A 22,695-nucleotide genomic window follows, 5' to 3' on the forward strand; every position below is an offset into this window, starting at 1 on the left:
TCAGCTTTTTGTCTAAACTTATACAAATTACATCATTGTTGAACAGTTTAAAAACTAGCAATTTCAATCTGCTTATAGCTGAGATGACCTACTCAATGTCACAGGTAAAAATAAGCATGGACGTCCCCTCTACTGTCCACTTCATATTTTAAAGGAGTAAAAATTTCTGCAACACCAAAAGTAAGAAGCAAGTTTGCGGTACGCGGGCCTCTCACTGTTGTGGCCTCTCTCGTTGCGGAGCACAGGCTCCGGACGCACAGGCCCAGCGGCCATGGCTCACGGGCCCAGCCGCTCCGCAGCACGTGGGATCTTCCCGGACCGGGGCACGAACCTATGTCCCCTGCATCGGCAGGGGGACTCTCAACCACTGCACCACCAGGCAAGCCCCATTTGCTTTCTTAATCTTCCAGTGCTGTCAGCCAGAAGGTAAAAGTGAGGGAGTGTGAGGGGAAGAAATTCCTTTTAAAGTAGAACAACCAATATTTGCTGGACTTGTTTCACAGAACATTTAGATGCTCTGGCTCAAATAAGGTGAACAGTAGCACAGAACTGTTTGAGGGTTAAGAGTTTAAGAGAGTGCTGAGCATATAGTAAGTTTCAATAAACAATAACTGTTTTTAGTTATTGAACATATAGAATCTCCCAATAAATTTCATTAATATACAGCTAGTAAGAAGAAAACAAGCCAGAGAATGAGAGGGTAAGTGGGAAGAAAGCGATTAGGAAACTTCACAAATGGCACTACATTTAAGATGTGGCGCAGTGGGTAAGAATCCGCCTGCCAATGCAGGGGACACGGGTTCGAGCCCTGGTCCGGGAAGATCCCACATGCCACGGAACAACTAAGCCCAAGCACCATAACTACGGAGCCTGCGCTCTAGTGCCCACGCGCCTAGAGCCCGAGCTCCACAACAAGAGAAGCCCACGCACCGCAACGAAGAGTAGCTCCTGCCCGCGTGCAGCAACGAAGACCCAACGCAGCCAAAAATAAATAAATAAATTAATTAATTTAAAAAAAAAGATATTACCAAATGGGCACTTCTCCAGTTGTAAGATTGTAGTGAGCTCTAAGATTACAAATGATTTTTTCATCTGCTGAGCATATTTTATTTATGTACAAGGGCCTTGAAACTGTTAGGATTTGAGGTTTATAAATTACTCCAAGTTTCACACCAAAAGAATTTCCCACCATAAACTGACATTCCCAGCTGTTGGAAGACTGTTGATGGGCTCAAGAAAACTGAAGAAAAAGAAATGAAGCCAGATAAAAGGGAGAAATGGCTCTCACTATGGCAAAGGGAAGGGCCTATCTATGGAGACCCATGATAACTGTCTCTCTCACAGAACAACATGCCAAGTGCACTGCCACTCACAGCTCTCCTTGGCTTCCTTCCATGGGAGCGACTACTGTGGAGCCATCGCATATACCAGAGTCCAGTAAGGATCGCCCTTTCAACCTTGCTCTTCCCTGCACAAAAACACGGTCCCAAAAGAAGTCCTTTTCGGACAAGTTGAGCTCAGATTTCCTGAAGTATCTCAATGTTCCCTACTTAGAACAATATGCATAATATGTGAAGAAACCTTCTGCTAAAGTTTCCCTAAACTTTAGACATGAAAAAATAACAGGAGAGGAATCATTAAGCTGGAAGAGACTTTAGCAGTATATTCACTTTCCCTACTTCCAAAGAAGATAAGCGTAGCAAAAGGTAACTCAATTATAATTTAAAAACTGTCATTAGACATCATATACAGTAAAGCTCTATGCTGGGTGGTAGGGAGAACACAGGAATAAATCAAACACAGTCTCTGCCTAGAGAATAAAATGCTAGACAGACTTAAAAGACCTAGATTCTAATCCTAAATTAGCCTCTGATTAGCTTTCTTTTCTTTTTTTTTTTTTTTTTGGCGGTACGTGGGCCTCTCACTGTTGTGGCCTCTCCCGTTGCGGGGCACAGGCTCTGGACGCGCAGGCTCAGCAGCCATGGCTCACAGGCCCATCCGCTCCGCAGCATGTGGGATCTTCCCAGACCGGGGCACGAACCCATGTCCCCTGCATCGGTAGGCGGACTCTCAACCACTGCGCCACCAGGGAAGCCCCATCTTTTTATTTTTAAGAACCTAAAACTTCTGGAAGGTTCCTCTGAGGCAAGAATGAGGAAAGCATGGGCCTTAGAGTCAGAAAGGCTTGGGTTTAAATTCTATTTCTGCCACTTCACTCTCAGTGTGACCTCAACATGGACAGCCTCCATTTCCTCACATGTAAAATGGAGAGAATCCTTCAAAGTACTGGTGTGTGTGTGTGTGTGTGTGTGTGTGTGCGTGTGTGTGTGTGTGTACACGACTATCCACCTACCTATCTACAGACAACTAGACACTTAGTATTCACTCAATAGGTGGCAGATGCTATTATTTTTATGGACACCACTAATAATATCTTTACTGTCCAAACACTGAAAACCATGGGTAACACCATCCGACCACAGGAGAGTTAACATGAATGATTCGAAGTGAGGAACAAAAATAAAGTTTACCAAGGCCAGGTCTATTACCAGTCATGCATGAAACATCAGAGCCCATATGAACCCATAAGGGGTTACCCTGCCTAGTTCCCTATCACAAATCCAGGCACTCCCCACTGCACTCAGTCCCCTGCCTCAGAGCCCAGGCTTGCCTAAAGCTCTGCATCTGCACATTCGCCTGCTTTCTGAACATCTCTGAATAAGCATTATTAGAAACATACAAGATCTTGGGAATTCCCTGGCAGTCCAGTGGTTATGACTCCGCACTTTCACTCCCGAGGGTGGGGGTTCAATCCCTAGTCAGGGAACTAAGACCCCACAAGCCGTGAGGCCGAAGAAACATACAAGATCTGCACAAAGAAAACACCAGCGAGGGACTAAGACACGTAAGCCTGAACACGTGATGTTACTGAATATGGCATGTATTACATGTTGGACAGAAAAACTCAACATACGCAACAACTCTCCCTAGGGTAATCTATACATTTAATGTGATTTCAAGAACAAGACTGACTGGATTTTCCCCCCACAAACCTATGAGCCAATTGTCAAGTTCATATGAAATAATAAACAAGCAAGAATAGTCAGGAAAACTCTGAAAAATAGGGTGACATGTGGGGCTAGACCTATTAGATATTAAAATATATTATTAAGTCACACTGTGTTACTTAGAGCATGACAAAGGCGGCATTTCAGAGGGAGACAGAATATACAAATATAGTGAGACAACCAAGTAATCGTATCTCATATTTCATAAACAAAATACACACACACACAGAAACAAATTAGCAAATTCTAGACTGATCAAAGATTAAAAATGTGAAAATTTTAAAATATTTTTATAAACTCAGAGCAGGGATGGCTTTTATAAACTGGATAATAAAGGAAGTCATTTAAGAAGCAAAACACAAAATACATTTATACCAAGTAATAATTTTTTACCTATTAGATTGGCACACCTTAACAAAAAAGAAAAACCACACTAGTAGGAGAAAGTACAGGGGAACAGGTACTGGTCTACGCTCAGGAAGGGAGTATAGTTCTGGTGCATCTCTGTGCCCTTATGAGGAACAATTTGGCAACACCTACCAAAAAGATAAACATATATTCTTCAAATCAGAGGTTCTAACCCAGAGCCCCATTTTATTATACAGATGTATTTGTATAAGTATGTACGTACGTAAGTATGACATTCTGTATATACAAGATTAGTTTACGCACCTTGTTTCTAATAGAAAAAAAAGGAAAACACCTCCACATCCATCAATAAAGAAGTGGTAAAATACATTAGGGTATCTCCATACAATGAAATACTATACAGCTATTTAAAAAGACTGAGGCCCCTTTCTTTGTACTGATTTGTAAAGAGCTCTAAAATAATTAGGCTTACAAATCAAGGTACACATCAGTATGCATGATATGTCTCACTTTTATAAAATCAGGAAATATATATATCATTGATTCTTTATGCGTAAATTGTCTGGAAGGACTGTAAGACATTGTTAACACTGGTTGCTTGTGGAGAGGGAAACTTGGATGGGGGTTAACAGAGGGAGGCAGACTTACATTTTACTGCATATCCTGTTCTACCATGTGAATGTATTAACCTATTCAAAAGTTAATTTTTGAAAATCTTAATTTTACCTACCAAAATAAAAAAAGTATAGATTGTTCTTAGGGAAGGGGTGTGATAGAATTTAGAGAAGATATTTTGTCCAAGATACATCACTCCCTCCTCAGCCACTCTACAAGGTTACTCCTAACACATGTCGCTGAGGGTGGCCTGGTCAAGGTAGGAGCCCAAAAGTTCTACAGCACCTGGCTTGCCTCCTCCAGAATCAGAATAAATCCTTTTCCTACATTTTTCAGTAATACTGAGCTAAAAGAGATGCCTAAGTTTCAGAAAACTTACATGTTATCCTTTAATTACCACTGAAACCAAAGAACTGGTCTAGAACCTAAAACTAATGAACTGGAGAAAGGGCTGGGAATCTCTAATGAAAGCTGGAAAGCACCTTACATACAACATCATTTTCTGCCTTGGCAACAGGGTAGCTAATGGAAGATAAAAACCGAAAAGATCAGAATGTCTTATGCAAATAATAGCTTCTAGCATTCTCTACTCACACGACACACGTTCCTTACTGGGTACATATTCATGCATAGCACAAGCTTTACCCAAAACAAGTCCATACCATGCAGAACACCATCTCATGATGAAGCCTCTCCAAAAGCCTAACTGGCTACACCAAGGCCAACCAGTGTTTTTTCATTTCTGGAGTTAGTAGCTGCATCATGCAAGCTGGGAAACAGTGATTAAGTAATAGCATCATTTTTAGGCTGTGAACAACCTCAAAGGCCATGATTATAGATGTATACTTTTCAGGGGAAAAAAAAACCTTAACATTTCTAAATCTTAAAGGAATCATCATCTTCTCAGTCTCCTCTCAATTACTTCACTGATTAGAGGCAAAAAGGGCAAAATTATGAGGAATCCTATATGGGCAAGTTTTACAGACTTGCCCATGGATATGGACTATGTTTCATGGACATAGGCTATGCCCAAACTCTAACCCCTGTGAAACCGTGGGCCAATGGCTGTAAGCAACAAACTGGTAAAAGATAGAGCTGCATCACTGAGAGATCATTTCCCACTTCTAGAAACACAAATAAAGTCTGTGCCTACCAATCTGGGTGGAGGCTACCATAAGGGCTTCATTTTCATTCAATCCAAAAGCAATTTGGATATTTAGTCCCACCAGCACAAGTTACATATGTATACTGGAAAAGAAAAAATCCCCCCCCACACAGCTGGACATGAAATGTTTTCTTTCCTCTTGTGAATCCTTATACAAAATAATGATATGATTAAAATTTGGCTGTAAACTTTACACATAGGAGGCACACTTTTTTTTTTTTAATTTAAGAATATTGTGGATGGTGATAGGCTTTCTGCTAAACAATTTATTGTTTGAAATTCAACTTCCCCTGAAAGTCAAGGTTCAGTGCTGGGTAAAAAGGCATGCAACCAAGTCACCAGCCTCCCAAGCTGGACACAAGGCGTGCCTTTGCTGCAGAAAACACATAATTAGCAGTTACAGGTCTTCATGCCAACAAACCAATGGTTAACAAGAATGATTAGAGTCTGGATGGAACCAAGCACAAGCTCTTTGCCTTTCTGATGCTGACCAAAAGCCACAAGCACACACATTTCCCCACGGCAGGTTCATACCACTGGACTTGAGTTGCTTGGATCGCTCTCGTTCCTGGACTGTAGATTTTGGTAAAAGTGGAGTGAGTCCTCGGGACTTGGTGGGTCTCATGTAGCCTTTCATGGGTTCTGCTGCTCTGCTTTTATCTTCCTTCTTCCCTTGTCCTAGTGCCTTTGGTTCAGATTTTTCTGTCATTTTCTCAGGTGCCTCCAAGATCTTGTCTTTGGGTTCTGGGAGTTGAAGAGCCTTGGAAGCAGTCACTACTAACTCATCTACCACCCTTGAAGGAGTCACTTCAACTTTGCCATCTAAGACACCTGACTGGAGTTCTGGTGGTGCCAAGGAAACACATGCCATTTCTCTGATTTCAGAATCCAGACTGATTTCTTCCAATTTATCATTTTCACTTTCTGGAGGCAAAAGAGTTGTATCTACCTCCTTATTCAAACTATCTGGGCCCTGGGAATCTCTATTTTCAGCACGTTGGTCCTCACAGAAACTGGGCTTTTGTGCTTTGTCTCCCATTAGGTCAAGAATTGGAACTGGAGCAGAACCTTCCTCAGACTCTTTCTGTTTGTTTACTGGACATGTTGGAAAATTACTGCTATCTGCACATGCTTCTAGGACTCTGACCCCACCTGCCAGGCTTTGATCTTCTATGAGCACGCCAGAAAGAAGGTGCCCCTCTGCTGGCTCTGTGGTTTCCTCTACTGAGTGCTTTGATGCACCACTGGGCACTGACTCAGATTCTCCTATCACATGCCCTTCGTCTACCCCTGCTTCATTTTTCATGGGACCAGCAAGCTCACCTTTATTCTGAAGACAGCTAACTCCATGGTTGTTAACTGTTTCTATGGCTGCTGTCAGAGTTAGGGCAACTCCTCCTGTGCTCATAGAGGGCACAACAGCACAGGGAGCCTTGGGTCTTTCCTCACCTGGGACTCCAACTTTGCTGCAATGATCTACCTCTAATAATTTGGAAATCTGGGCTGGAGCTGTCTCTTGCCCGCTTTCTGCCAAGGTGTCTGGAAATGAATCACTTTCCTTTACTACTTGAAAAGTAGAAGGGGGCAGTTTTTCACAGGCTGCTGACTCCTGAGCCTCTAGGGGGACTGTCTTATTCATCAACCCTGGTGGTGTTCTAGGGCAGGTAAATGTAATATTTCTATTTTCATCCACATAGCCCATTCCTTCAATTCTGTGGTCCCCTATGGTTTCCATGGGAACATGTATTTTTGTTGCATCTATCTTATTCTCCAGAATGTGCTTCTCAGGGAAACTATTTTTAATCTTTTTGCTTTTTCCATCATTACTCCTTTTATTTGGTTTGTCAGCAACTGCAGTATGTCCCTTGGCCACACCTGTCTGATTCTCCTCAGATGGTACTGAAGGAACAAATCCTGCCCCCTGGATTTGGTCTTGGCAGTTCACATCTGTCACCTTGGTAGCTGGTTCAGTAACAGCAAAATCCTTGCCTGCGTTTGTTTTGTTCCTGCCAAGAGCCCCAAGCTTAGAAGAATTAACCTCAACATTTCTACCCTTTTGGTCAACTCCTTCCACTGTGGGTGTATCTGATATACGTGAGAACAAAGGGTCATGATTTATGGGGAAAGTAAGTTCTAATTCTCTGTTTTGATGGGGAGTACTACCAATATCCCCACCCTTCCCTACAAAAGGTGGGTTGAGGATTTCTTCCTTCCTCTCCATTCTAGCAGGCTGTGTGGAATAACTATTTTTAAACTTTTTGTTTTTGTCTTCCCTGCCTCTTTTTGTAGGCTTTTCAGAAATCCAAGGAGCTGCCTCATGATCCATCCAAGGACATTTTTCCTCCTCGCTCTGGTTGCCGACACGCATGTCTATGGCTACAGTTCCTCTTTCTGTTCTAGCACCGGAAGTCTGAATCATGCCTGACCCATCTCCCAAAGGAATCAACGCCTGCAAGGTGCCTGCCACCCTCAGGTCAGTCATCTCCTTAGGGTCCCGCATCACCACTGCCTCAGTGAGCTCAGCCACGGTCCCTGGTTGCTCTGAAGAACCCAGCCCCAGCTCCTCGCTTTTATCCATTCTTTCCGTTTTAGGCGCTGGCTCATTTGGCACAAGAACAGCTCTGCTGTCCTTCTGGCTGTCCGCAAGCAACAGCAGCTCAGACCTTGCTCTCACCTTCCCAGAACTTGCTCTCATCTTCCCAGAACTTCCCTTTCCCTTCCTGCTTTTGCCATCACCTGCCATTCTCTTAAATGGTTCATTCCCTAGTCCAGGAACCTGAGCTAGCACCATGTCCTGCGGCTGCTCAGAAGCAAAGATGCTGTTCTCCTGTCTTTCCTTGGGAATACTTTCCTTTTTTAGTTCTTTAACCTCTTCAGCTCCCTCAGAAAATTCCTTCTGTTTGTCATTCTGCAGTTTAGTCATTTTACTTTCCTCATTCCCTTCTTTTAGACTACTTACTAATGGATTACCTGCTGTCAAAGTGGGTATGGAATTAGGCAGTTCTTTTGCTGCTTTGGGTTTTGAAACTCCACCCACAGCCTCTTGGTCCAAGACAGGAGAGGAACCCTCTTTGGGTGTGATCTCCAAAGGAATTTCTACTTTGTGTGAAAAAACTTCTGTCAGGGGTCCTTTCAGATTGAGGGAGCCTACTGTCTGGTTTTTATCCACAGGAGTCTTGAGGTGGGGTGCGGGCTGTGGTTTGCACTCATCTTGCTGCAGCAATTTCTTGTCTTGGCTCTGTGGTGCTGACTTGTTACCTCTCACCTCTGCCTCTACTCTCAGTTTGGGCTGAGAATTTACTGCAGTTTTCGGGGGTTCTTCCAAAGGACACAAAGGAATGCTGAGACCCTGTGAAACAAAGTTCTCAGCTACCAGTTTGGCTGCTCTGGAGTCAATTTCACATCCCTTTTTCAAGTTTTCTCTGGATACCAGTCCATGTTCTGTGCCCACAGTGGTAGGCTGGCTGGGGGGAACACCTGACTTTTGTGGGTCAGTGGCAAAGGGATGACCTTTAGGCTCATCTGCATTGTCATCATCCCAAGGTCCCCCAGCCCGGGGCTGAGAGTATCTCTTTTGCTTTGGTTTCTTCTTTTTTTTCTTCATCATCATTGGTGTTCTTTCTATATCCCAGGACTCCCTGCCAAGATCCCTCTGGGGTTCAAGGAAGTCACCATGAATAGTTTTCCTCTGGTTCCCAGGCTCACCACAGGAAGACGAACCAGAAACCCAACCCAACTCAGACAAAGGGCAGGGGCCCAGCCCAGGATCAAGAGTCTTCCGTGGAGAAGAGCCTCCCAGCAGCTCAGGAGGGACCCTGGCAAGCCTGGGCCGGGCGGGCCGGGTGGACCTGCGATCACTGGGTCTGCACGCTTTTTTGGCTTGTGTGGGAAGGGTACCTGCAATACATGAAGTTGGCCAAAATTCCAAACAGAAAACCCCTTGTTATTGTTTCTTTAAGAAAGTGTCCATTTAGTGACTCATTTAAGTAGTCTATTTTCACCAACCCACATACCAGTTCATTTAGGAAAACAGTTTTTTTCCAAAACATTTCTCACTCTTAACTGGGATTAGTAAATATTTAACAAAAATCAAAGATCATCATCTTGGGTAAAGACTTTTTTTTTACAAAATGTATTTACAAAATATTCGAAACTTGATAAAAGAAATTCAAACAGAGATCTTCTAATCTGTATAATAAGCACCTACTGCCTATAAATCTCCTCTGATACTTATTTATATTTGTTATTATTTTTAATAAGTACATAATTCCCAGGATAGTAACAAGATGGTAAGCTCCTCTTTTTGGTGACATTGATTAATTGATTGAGTATGATTTTACAATTCTAAGAGTCTGTCACCAATATTACACTAATTACTTATCAGTATTATACCGATTGCTTGTTAAACAGACCAGAAGGACAGAATTATACTTCTTTTAAAAAAAAAAGAAAGGAAAAAAGAAAAGATACTGAATTAGTATTTTGTCCAGAGAAAAAGTCACATTATTTCAGAACCAGAGCCTCCTACTTTGAAACACAAATGTACTAGATTTCAATGTTCTGTTGCTAAAGGTACTTCCCAAAAGACAGATATATACATAATGCCAAGTATAGGATAATTAATTAAAACAATTAGGATGAGCACCCTTGGAAAAGTTTCAGGAAGTCAATTAGTCCAACCTCCTGCCTCTAAGTCAATGAATGCAGTATGGATCCAAGATCCTGGAAAGAGACCCGGTGAGAGCAGGTCTAGGACAACTCTTGTCAAGTTTGATGCAATAAATGACCTCACAGAATATTAAAATACTCAAATAGTGACTTCTGTCCTTATCTTTATCCCTCCAATGTCCTCCAAATCCTACCCTTTACTTAATACCTCAGGCCAATTATTTTTTTTCCTGAAAAATTGCTAGGCTTTAGCAACCCACAGCATTTATAACATTTAACTTGGCAATTAATCAGCAGCTATTTGGTGCCATTTCTAATACTATTTAATTCAATTATTATATAAATCTTTGGTTTCAGAGTTCACGCCTGGGAACTTCTCTCACTATGCAGGCTAGAAAAGGACCAGGACCCAGGCCTAAGTATCTGTGTGCCTTAGCATGGTGTATACACAATAAGGACTTGAGAAATCTTTAATGATATGTTGAGTCACTAAAACAACATTTTAAAAATCATACATTTATTTAGCTCCCACTTGGTGCTAGACAGTGTTCAAAGCAGTAGAGATTCCAAGTGTAGTAAATCTTGGTCCCTGCCCTCAAGTTCACGATCTCACCACAATCACAGAAAAGGAGGCAGAGAATCACTAAGTTGATAATCACATGCACGTGCTTCTGGCTTACCATCAGAAATGTATAAAGCTCACTGAAATCTGTTTAAGAAAGACAGCTGACTTCGTAAACGGTCCTGCTGATCACCACCTTATAACCAGGAACAATGTCTTCCACCACCTCCCCATCTTTCCCAGTTTAAGCGTTTTCAAACAGGCCACCTGGTTTTCCTGACATACCTGAGGTCTCTGAAGGAAGTTCAGAAGGTTGACTACTGAACGGTTTCTTTTGCTCTAGTTCCTCTGGCACAGAATCCTCATCTGTTGGCAAGTTGTGCTTTTGGCCCATGGCTGTGACTGCTTCTAAAGGTAAAAGTAAAAACCACACAGGTTTCAGAGAAGCACCATTTCAGCTACTTCTCCACCTTCCAGAAATTGGAAACGGACACAGTTTTTGAGGAATGAGGGACGCTCCTATGAGGGCAGGAGAGAAATGGAGTGGCATTTGGAAGGGGGAGTTGGGAGGGTTGGGTTTTTTTTTAAAAAGAAGGGAAAAATAACAAATGTTTTTATGGTGGTGGGAATGATCCAACGTAAAGGGGGAGAAACATGGTGAGAGGCAAGAAAAGAGAATGGCCAGGGCAATGTGTGTAAGCAGACAAGAGAAGACGGGATCTAGTGCAAGACAAAGATGCTGCCCCTCATGACTAGGAGCAGGGACTGTTTGCTGATGGCAACAGGAGGGAAGGCAGAGTCTATGGATAAAGATACAAGTAGTTAGGTAGATGAGAGAGCGGAAGTTTGTGAATGTTCTCTTTTATTGCTTCAATCATCTATAAGAAAAACAGGAAGATGAGCACAGAACAAGGATGGAGAAGGTGTTGGCGGTTGGAGGAGGGTAAAGGTGAGAAAGAACTGTTTAGGGGAGCAGGAATGTGTATAGACTTGCGAAGTACAGTGTGACTGACTGTCTTTATTTTACCTGGCATGACGTCTGTCCCTTACCCTTCTGGAGATTACACCCTTGTAGACAAATACTGCAAGTAAGTGTAAGTCCATACCTGCTGAAATCATGAGAGGAGGTACAGCTGACTGTCCTTCATCCTGGAGAGATTCTAACTGGGAATCCTCACTTGTTTCTTCCTGTGTCCGTGCAGTTTCCACGTCCTTAACAGGAACTGGTGCCACCTCTGCTTCTGCGGATGCTGCAACATCCTTGGCTGGAGCCACATTGTTGGCCAGGGTCACCTCCGTTTGTAGGGGTAGAGCCACATTCTTGCCCAGGGCCATCTCTGTTTCTGGAGATGAAACCATGTCCTTGCCCAGGGCTACCTCTGTTTCTTGAGGTGGAGCCACGTCCTTGCTCAGGGCCATCTCTACTTCTGGGGGTGGAGCCATGTCCTTGACTGGGGTGACTTCTGTTTCTGGAGGTGCAGCCATGTCCTTGACTAGGGCCACCTCTGTTTCTGGGGGTAGTACCATATCCCCAGTCAGGGCCACCTCTGTTTCTGAGGACAGGGCTACCTCCTTGGCTGAGGATATTTCTGTGGATGACACAACGTCCTCATCCAGTGGCGCCTCTATTTCTGAAAGTGATTCTACACCCTTGGGTGGGGCCACCTCTCGGTCTGTGGGTGGTATCATGCCCTCAGCTGGGGCCAAATCCATTTTTACAGGTGGTGTCCTCTCTGTTTCTTTGAACAGTAGTATGTCCTTGGCTGGGGTTACCTCTGTTTCTGTGGGCAGTATCATGTCCTTGGCCAAAGACACATTTGTTTCTGTGGGCAATACATCGTCCTTAACTGGGGTTGCCTCTGTTTCTAGGGGTAGTACCACGTCCTTTACTAAGGCCATATCTGGTTCAATGGATGATTCCATGTCCTTGGCCAGGGCCACATCTGGTTCGGTAGGTGGTTCCGTGTCTTTAGCCAATGCCACCTCTGTTTCTGTGGCTGGCGCCACATCCTTGGCCAGGACCATCTCTGACTCTCGAGATGGTGCCATGTTAGCAGGCTTCAGTCCCATCATCATTTCCAATGCTTTTGCTGGTGCTCCCTCTTCTGCTGATGCCATTTCTACCTCCTCAGCAGGCTCTAAGGGAAATAAATTGGACATTTAGGATCCATCATTGTCTGCTCATAGCTCTTCATTCAAAACTTACTTTCTTAGGGCACGAGAGTATCTGGCTTTTGTGACCATAACATCCTAAACATAACTAAAAAGCTGTCCACTTAATGCATTTGTGCCTACTCTTCAACAGTCCTGATACTTAGAAGAATAGAATACTGGCAGAACAAAGAGTGGAGGAGGAAAGGCAAAGGAGAGAAAAAAACACAGGTCCAAAAAACCAACACAGGTACACAATTAGTGTCAGGAAGGGAACCTGTGGGATATCAAGAAAACTCCCCAGAGTTCTAAATCTGCCCTGAATTACAGAGGGATTGTCTTTGCCCATTGGCCCTAAGTGTTATATTTCAACTACAACTTAATTCCTCCAGCTTTGAAATCAGTAATTTAAGTTTAGAAACATCTGTGACAGTTGTGAAAATTTTACCTACCTATACTGCTGCACAAGGCTCAAAAATGTCTGATGCTTTATATTGATTATTGATACTGTAACTATTAAGTGATAAACAGGGATCCTAATAATGTACCTGCTGTAGGCTGCAGAGGCTGTGTAATGGCCTCAGGGGAAATGAAGGATTCTGAACGTGGAGGGTTTGGAGCTTCCACAGACCACCCCTGAGGAACAACAGCTGCAGGAGCAAATGTGTCACAGGGAAACACACCTAATATTGAAACACAAATACATTTTTCAGACTCAGTCAACATTGGGGAAAAAAGACATTTGATATTTAAAACCAGCTTTATATATTGCCATAAAGACATAGGCCAGGGCTTCCCTGGTGGCGCAGTGGTTGAGGGTCCGCCTGCCGATGCGGGGGACACAGATTCGTGCCCCATTCCGGGAGGATCCCACATGCCGCGGAGTGGCTGGGCCCGTGAGCCATGGCCGCTGAGCCTGCGCATCTGGAGCCTGTGCTCCGCAGCGGGAGAGGCCACGGCAGTGAGAGGCCCGCGTACTGCAAAAAAAAAAAAAAGACATAGGCCAAAAGGACCAACGAGAAACAAAGCAAGAAAGTTTTGAAGTAAAAACCGCTGACATTCTCCAGGTTTTGGCTAATTGTTAGGCTGTTGCGCTGCTGATTGACATTGACTGGCCACCTTCTACAATGTTTTACAAAGATTCAAAAACACCAAAGAATAGGGAGGGTGGGAGGGAGACGCAAGAGGGAGGAGATATGGGGATATATATATTTGTATAGCTGATTCACTTTGTTATAAAGCAGAAACTAACACACCATTGTAAAGCAATTATACTCCAATAAAGATATTTAAAAAATAAATAAATAAAAAATAGCAAAGGACGAGCTCTTGCTCCTACATCACAACTGATAGAATGTAACATACAGTAAGGGACAGTGAATCAGTTTCCTCATCTGTACAGTGAGATTAACATACAACCCTTTCCAACATTAGAAGACACTTTTGTGAAAATGCTTTGTAAATTATTAAGAACTAGACAGATGTAAAAGCATTATTATTATGCTGTCCTCTGCCAGACCTAATATCACATGGGATTTAGTATCGCCTGGTCCTTGCCATCAAGATTATTACAATTTAGTAGAGAGGCAAGACAGACATATATCAAATAAGGTAAACTGTGTAGTATGGACTAAATGCTATAAGAATTTCAAAAGAACCATGAGACCAGCACAGTCAGAAGGCTTCAGAGAAGAAGCAAAAGCAGGAAGAGAGGAGAGAGTAGTCAATTTCAAGGATGGAGAGCTCACTGAGCAAAGAAAAGAACGAGGATGCCAACAGGACAAGAATGTTTCTGGGACTATGAGATTAGTCTGATTCAAACAGATCTTATATACCAGAGAGGGAAAATGGGATTAGAACAAACAGTAGAAGAAAGAATCCAGAAAACCAGAGAATTTAAAGAAAAAAAAGTGTGTGGGGGGTGCTGTCTTAAGGTCTTAAACATAAAAATGAGACAATGAATACAAAACAGGGAGTCAGATGATCAGGTATATTCAGATTTAATTTTAAAGGGGAGCAGGAAGTCTGATAGGTGACTACTGAGGTGGTCTAGGTATGAAGTGATAGGGGCTTGCACTGGGGTAAAGCAGAGGGAGCACAAAGGAAGAGAAGAAAGATGCTGTAAAGAAAGAAGTCAATGCAACTAAGTGACTGCCTAGGTAGTGAGCTGAAAAAACAGGAGTCAAAACCAAAATCAAATCAGGAGACTAGATGGATAGCATCAAAGTCAACTCATTTAACATCCCTCTTGCAAGAGATCATGAGGCCAAAGAAAAGCATAAGTGAAACATATAACTACTAGCCAGGATCTTTACAAATACAAAATTATACGCATTATTTGAAGTGGGACTTACTGATGATGGGTACTGAAGGAAACCAGAACATGTTACCCCAAAATATGCCCCTTTGACATAAAAATTTTGAGCTGAAGGCAATTAAGCAAACAGCAAATTGAGAAAAAGCTCCTCCCTTTTTGCCTAAAGGCAGGACATAAATTTTCCTTTCACTGGCAAGAGACACTTATCAGGCCAGACAGGGCACCAAAGGAATATGCAAACAAACCTGACTCCATTAGTTCCCTCCCATATACTTACCTTCCCGAAGTATGACTCTTGGAAGTATAAAATTGCTTTCCTTTATCCTGTCATTTCTCTACAAATTTAATATTCTTTGTTGAGGATGCTACACAAACTGAATTTCTTTCTTTTATTAAATAAATTTATTTATTTTGTTTTTTTATTTATGTATTTTTGACTGAGTTGGGTCTTCGTTGCTGCACACGGACTTTCTCTAGTTGCAGCGAGCAGGGGCTACTCTTCGTTGAGGTGCGCCGGCTTTTCCTTGTGAAGCATGAGCTCTAGGCCCGTGGGCTTCAGTAGTTGTGGCACACGGGCTCAGTAGTTGTGTCGCAGGCTCTAGAGCGCAGGGCAGTGATTCTGGCGCAAGGGCTTAGCTCCTCCGCAGCATGTGGGATATTCCCAGACCAGGGCTCGAACCCATGTCCCCTGCATTGGCAGGCGGATTCTCAACCACTGTGCCACCAGGGAAGTCCCAAACTGAATTTCTAAGCTACACCTTTGAGTTACTTTCCTTCCATGTGATGTATGTTGCATGCGTTAATAAACTATTTGTTTTTTTTCTTATTAACCTGTCTATAGAGTCTCAACTGAAAACCAAAGATGGGTAGAAGTAAAGTTTTGCCTGCCCTACAGTACCTTGGCCACATTCATGTCAAGTTATACAAAACCAGGAATGAGGAAACTACTAATTGATAACTAAGATCTGTTTAACGTTTAGTTTACCATGTACCAGAAACTATGCGAAGTACTTTTACATAAATTTTATTTCATCAACACCACATCTTTAAGGTAAGAACAAGTGGTGGCCCCATTTTATAAAGAAACCAAAGTTTAGGGAGGACATAACTTGCGGAAGGCCATGAACTAATAAAAATGTGGAGACAGAACCTGGCCCTAGGATATAGGATTCAAGATCCCATGAGAGGAGGTGAGCTGACCCTGAGCAGCCCAACTGTGAATTCTCTGTGACTAATCTAGAAGGAGCCTTGTCAGAGCCAGAGCCCCTAAACATGACTTTGCCTAGTGATTCACTTCAAAGGTGATGGGTGAAAAGCCAAATTAATTGATGGAGTTAAGAAATAAATCCAGCTGGAGAAGTCATACCATAACTGTCTTTCAGGGGATCATTTTGTTCTGCAGATGCTGAAGCACTGGTTGTTCCACTGGGGAGAAAGAGCAAATCTTCCAGGCTGTCATCATGGTGCATCTTAAAGGGATCTGGAATAAAGAAGGAATTTAAAACTCATTCCCAATGAACACAACTAGAAAGATTATCATTCCTTATTATCCTCTGATGAATACTGATTAGCTACATGTGTGTCATCAACAGTGAGTTAAATATGTTGAGATAATATGTGATTGAATGTGGTGGGGAATCAAATATTCATTAATTCATTTGTGACAGGTTAAAAATACATAATCTCATATTCTCTAAGATTTAATTATCTAAATCAGACAGCCAACAAATACATAAAACTAAAACTACAACTAATGCTCGAGTCTATAATATATTAGGAGGTGAGAGTACAAATATAATTAAACTTTCAATATGTATTTACAGAGCAGACATTCATTTTAGGTTATTAAAAAAAAAAAAACAACACAGAACAAGTAAAAGAGACATTTTCACCTCCTGTGGAGAGCATGAAGAAAACTGCATTTCAAAAGCTGTCTGAGGGCTTCCCTGGTGGCGCAGTGGTTGAGAGTCCGCCTGCCGATGCAGGGGACACGGGTTCGTGCCCCGGTCCGGGAAGATCCCACATGCCGCGGAGCGGCTGGGCCCGTGAGCCATGGCCGCTGAGCCTGTGCGTCCGGAGCCTGTGCTCCGCAACGGGAGAGGCCACAACAGTGAGAGGCCCGCGTACCGCAAAAAAAGAAAACAAAAAAAACACCTGTCTGAATGAGACAAGGTGAACTGCTGGCACCTGGAAAGAATGAACTCTAGACTCAGGAGTTGGCATGAGTAAAGGCACTGAAAACATCAGGTAAACTCTGTACCTTCTTACATGAAAAAAGAGCAAAGCCATTCAGGCCAAGCAAGAATTCTGCTCTCCAAGGAGGCCATCTTGAAATGCAACACACATCTGAATTAGCCTGAAAGCTTATAAAAACCCACTGCTGGGCCCTAAGAATCTGCATTTCTAACTAGTTCCTCAGGGAATGCTATTTCCCTTTAGGCACTTCCATTGTCAGAGGCAGCTGCACTGAAGTCCAGGCTTTAAGTGAATGTTCATTCCGGTGGCTCTGAGGCAGCTGCCCCTCCCTCTTCTAGTAAGGGATTTCAGGCTTAGGGGAGAGCGTGGCACTGCAGAATATGAAGGAGCAGAAAGGAAACTGAGAAACTGCTGGCGCTGGAGGAGGCCCCAGTGCTGCTGCTTCAGAACAGCAGAGGAGCTAGAATCTAGACAGATTAGAAAGCTTCATTCTCCCCAGTCTTAACTTGGTTTGGGGTGCCTGCTGCTTGCTCTGCCTCTCACACTTCTGCTGAAGGAAAACAGGACACTTAAACCAGCAATGAGAACAACTGTGGTATGGTTCGCACATTAGGAGGGGAAGAATGCTAAATCACATGTAAAAATCAAAGATTTCTACAAAGTTCTGTGATTTATTCATTACTATTTTACTAGGTGCATATGATATGACAGACCCTGTGTGCTCTAAAAACCCAAAGATGTACAAGATCAGGGTTGAAAACATTTAGGAGATGGATATACTTTAGTTCAAGTCAAGGAAGGTCTTCACTTGACAAATACTTAATCTGAGCACTAAAGAACTGAGTGGTTGCGGGACAGAGGAAGACCTTTTCTTTCTCTACCTACATACATTCCCTCTCTTAGTGATCTCATCCATCTCACAGTTTAAGATTCCATCTATAAGATGATGACACTCAAATTTGTATCTCCAGTCATCTCAACCTCTCCCTTTATTTCCTGACTTCTGTATCAAACTGCCAACACTTAATGTATAAAATAAAGCCAAAATGTAACCTGTTTCCCAAATCACTCCTCCTACAGTCTTCCCATCTCTGATGGCATTCTATCTTTTTGGTCCAAAACCCTGGAGTCATTCTTGATTTCTCTCTTTCATACACCACATCCAAGTCGTCAGGAAATCCAGCTGACTTGACCTTCAAAATGTCCCCCAGGGGGCTTCCCTGGTGGCGCAGTGGATAAGAATCTGCCTGCCAATGCAGGGGACACAGGTTCGAGCCCTGGTCCAGGAAGATCCTACATGCCACGGAGCAACTAAGCCCGTGAGCCACAACTACTGAGCCTGCGCTCTAGAGCCCACGAGCCACAACTACTGAGCCCGCATGCCACAACTACTGAAGCCTGAGCTCCGCAACAAGAGAAGCCACCGCAATGAGAAGCCCACACACCGCAACAAAGAGTAGCCCCTGCTCACCGCAACTAGAGAAAGCCCGTGTGAGGCAACGAAGACCCAACACAGCCAAAAAATAAATAAATAAAATGGAAAAAAAAAGTCTCCCAGGATCACTGAAGCCATCGCCCTGAATTAGTAATTAAAAACTACTCACAAAGAAACGCCCTGGCTGAGATGGCTTCCCTGATGAAATCTACCAAACATTTAAAGAAGCATGAAAATCAGTTCTTCACAAACACTTCCAAAAATATGAAAGAGAGGAGGATACTTCCCAACTCATTGTATGAGACCAATATAAAACTAGACAAAGACATCTCAAGAAAGTAAAACTACTGACCAGTATCTTTTCTGAACATGGATGGAAAAAATCCTCAACAAATGTTTACATATGTGCCAGCATATAAAACTCATTATATACCATGATCAAATGGGATCCATCTCAGGAATGCAACATTGGTTTAACATCCAAAAATCAATTAATGGAATACATACATAACAACAGAATTAAAAAATAAAACCACATGATCATCAATAGATGCAGAAAAATCACTTGGCAAAATCCAACACCCTTTCACGATAAATCAAACACTCAACAAATTAGGAATAGAAGGCATTTTCCTTAATCTCATGAACGACATCAACAAAAACCGCACAGCTAAGACCATGCTTAATGGTAAAAGACTGGATGTTTTTCCCTAACTAAGACCAGGAACAAACAAGGAAGTCTGCTCTTGACACTTCTATTTAACATTGTACTGAAGGTTCTAGTCAGGACAATTAAGCAAGGACAAGAAAAAAAAGGCAGCCTGATTAGAAAGGAAGAAGTAAAACTTTATTGTAGAGGACATGATCTTATATGCAGAAAATCCTATGGAATCAACTAAAATACCATTAGAATTAATGAGTTCAGCAAGGTTGGAAGATACAAGATCAATATACAAAAACCAATTCAGATTCAGAACAATCTGAAAATGAAATTAAGAAAACAATTTCATTCATAAGAATAAAGAAGAATAAAATATTAGGAATAAATTTTACAAAAGGGAGTATAAAACTTACACTCTGAAAACTACAAAAATATTGCTGAAAGAAGTAAGATATAAACACATGGAAAAACATTCTAAGTTTAAGGATTAGAAGACTTAATATTGTTGGGATGGCAAAACTCCCCAGATTGATCTACAGATTTAACACAATTCCTATCAAAAATCCCAGCTGATTTATTTTTCTTTTAATGAATTAATGCATTTATTTATTTTTGGCTGCATTGGGTCTTCGTTGCTGCATACGGGTTTTCTCTAGTTGCGGCGAGCGGGGTCTACTCTTTGCAGTGGTGCGCAGGCTTCTCATTGTGGTGGCTTCTCTTTTGCAGAGCACAGGCTCTAGGTGTGTGGGCTTCAGTAGTTGTGGCACAAGGGCTCAGTAGTTGTGGCTCACGGGCTCCAGAGCGCAGGCTCAATAATTGTGGTGCACAGGCTTAGTCCTCCATGGCATGTGGGATCTTCCCAGACCAGGTATCGAACCCATGTCCCCTGAATTGCCAGACAGATTCTTAACCACTGCGCCACAGAGAAGTCCCCCAGCTGATTTCTTTACAGAAATTCACAAGCTGACTCTAAAATTAATATGGAATTGCAAAGGATACAAAATAGCCAAAACAATCATCAAAAAGAAGACCAAAGTAGGTAGACTCGGGCTTCCCTGGTGGCGCAGTGGTTGAGAGTTCGCCTGCCAATGCAGGGGATGCGGGTTCGTGCCCCGGTCTGGGAGGATCCCACATGCCACGGAGCGGCTGGGCCCATGAGCCATGGCCACTGAGCCTGTGTGTCTGGAGCCTGTGCTTCACAACGGGAGAGGCCACAACAGTGAGAAGCCCGTGTACCGCAAAAAAAAAAAAAAGTAGGTAGACTCATACTACCCAATTGCAAAATTTACCACAAAGCCAACAGTAACCCTGACAGTGTAGTACTGGCATAAGGACAGACATACAGAACAATGGAACAAAACTAAGAGCTGAGAAACAAAACTGTATATCTATGGTCAACAAATTTTCAACAAGGATGCCAAGACAATTCAATGAGGAAAGAATAGACTTTTCAAAAAATGGAGCTGGGACAACTGGATATCCACATGAAGAACAATGAATCTGGACCCCTACACCTTTCACCATACACAAAAATTAACCCACAGTGGATCAAAGACCTCAATATAAGAGCTAAAACTATATAAAATTTTTAGAAGAAAACATAAGGATAAATCTTCATGACATCAGATTTGGCGATGGAATCTTAGATATGACACCAAAGCTTGAGCAACAAAAGAAAAACTAGATAAACTGGACATCATCAAAATTAAAAACTGGGCTTCCCTGCTGGCTCAGTGGTTGAGAATCCACCTGCCGATGCAGGGGACATGGGTTGGAGCCCTGGTCCGGGAGAATCCCATGTCCCGCGGAGCAGCTGAGCCCATGCGCCACAACTACTGAGCCCACGTGCCACACCTACTGAGGCCCGTGCGCCTGGAGCCCGTGCTCCGCAACGGGAGAAGCCACCGCAATGAGAGGCCTCCGCACCGCAGCGAGGAGCAGCCCCCGCTTGCCGCAGCTGGAGAAGGCCCATGTGCAGCAACAAAGACCCAATGCAGCCAAAAATAAATGAATTTAATTAATTATTTAAAACTTTTGTGCTCCAAGGACACTACCAAGAAAATTAGAAGACAACCCACAAAATGGGAGAAAATATTTGCAAATCATAAATCTGATAAGCATCTAGTATGTGGAATATATAAAGAATTCTTACAGCACAACAAAAAGATCAACCAATTAGAAAATGGTCAAAGGATCTGAATACACATTTCTCCAAGGAAGATATACAAATAGCCAATAAGCACATGAAAAGATAAAAAGATAATCAACATCATCAGCCATTAGGAAAATGCAAATCAAAATCACCACAAGATACCATTTCACACCCATTAGGTTAGCTACAGTTGTTTAAAAAGGGAAAACAAGTGTTGTCAAGGATGTAGTGATTACAAACCTCATACGTTACTGGTGGGAATATAAAATGTTGCAGTTGCTTTGGAAAACAGCTTGGCAATTCCTTAAATGATTAAACAGAGTTACCATATGATCAGCAATTCCAATCCAGGTTACATTCCTTCATCTACACAAAATCTTGTACACAAATGCTTTAGAAAGCATTATTTACAATAGCTTGAAAAAAAAAAGGGGGAGACCAACCCAAATGTCCGTCAACTGATGAATAAACAAAATGCAGTGTATCCATACAAAATATTACATGCCCATTTAAAGAATGAAGTTCTAATCCATGCCAAAAAAAGCATGTACCTTGAAAACACTGGGCCAAATGAAAAAAGCCAGTCACAAAAGACCACATATTAACATGATGATTCCATTCATACAAAATGTCCTGAATAGGTAAATTTATAGAGACAGAAAGTAGATTTAGTGGTTGCTTAGGGCTGGGGTGGATAAGGAGATGGGGGTGAAATCTAAGGAGTACTGAGTTTCTTTATGAGGTGACAAAAAATATTCTAAAATGGACTCTGGTGATGGGTGTACATATATGTAAATATACTAAAATCCACTCAATTGTACATTTTAAATAGGTGAATTGTATGGTATGTGAATTACATCTCATTAAAGCTTTCTTCAAAAATTACGTATATCTGGGACAGCCAATGACTGGAGAGTGGTACAGAACATCAAGCACTAGATCATCTGGAACCAGTTATGGGCACCTTATAAGTTAGATAGCAAAAAAGAAACCATATATAAGTGGAAACAAATAACTTGAGCTCTCAATCTGATTAACTCTGGCGTGGAGGTATCGACTACTGCTTTGAGGTGCTTCTGCAGTCCATCCCTCCCACCACTTCCAGCTCTAGGCAACTACAGGTAGGCTTTTTTTGTCTCTATAAATTAGTTTGAATTTTATACAAATTGGGTATAAGTTTTAGTTTTCTTTTTTTTTTGTCAAATGAGGATAATATATACTTGGCAGAGTTAGGTAAGAAACGCAGATAATATGTATATTGAGGCTCTAGTACTGTGCCTGGCACAAAATAGGCATTTGACAAATGGTGCTATTAGTGCTATAATAATTCCTTTTG

At 42.3% G+C, this 22,695-nt stretch overlaps 1 protein-coding gene across 15 annotated transcripts in view; it reads right to left on the reverse strand.

Annotated features, from left to right (window-relative positions):
- The window catches only part of MAP4 (microtubule associated protein 4), a 176,087-nt gene that overhangs the window by 36,398 nt on the left and 116,994 nt on the right, over positions 1-22,695 (reverse strand). For 8 of the 15 annotated variants that reach the window (XM_060111181.1, XM_060111180.1, XM_060111179.1 and 5 more), the window contains 5 exons: positions 16,282-16,395; positions 13,147-13,281; positions 11,554-12,585; positions 10,733-10,855; positions 5,752-9,114 (listed from right to left, as the gene is read on the reverse strand). In XM_060111181.1, the coding sequence (XP_059967164.1) occupies positions 5,752-9,114; positions 10,733-10,855; positions 11,554-12,585; positions 13,147-13,281; positions 16,282-16,395 (4,767 nt within the window). The remainder of the gene's footprint in view (positions 1-5,751; positions 9,115-10,732; positions 10,856-11,553; positions 12,586-13,146; positions 13,282-16,281; positions 16,396-22,695) is intronic. The other 7 variants (XM_060111190.1, XM_060111188.1, XM_060111189.1 and 4 more) reach the window with 3 other exon arrangements.

Source organism: Mesoplodon densirostris, chromosome 10 (genome assembly GCF_025265405.1).
Source record: "Mesoplodon densirostris isolate mMesDen1 chromosome 10, mMesDen1 primary haplotype, whole genome shotgun sequence".
In the NCBI taxonomy this organism is placed as follows: domain Eukaryota; kingdom Metazoa; phylum Chordata; class Mammalia; order Artiodactyla; family Ziphiidae; genus Mesoplodon; species Mesoplodon densirostris.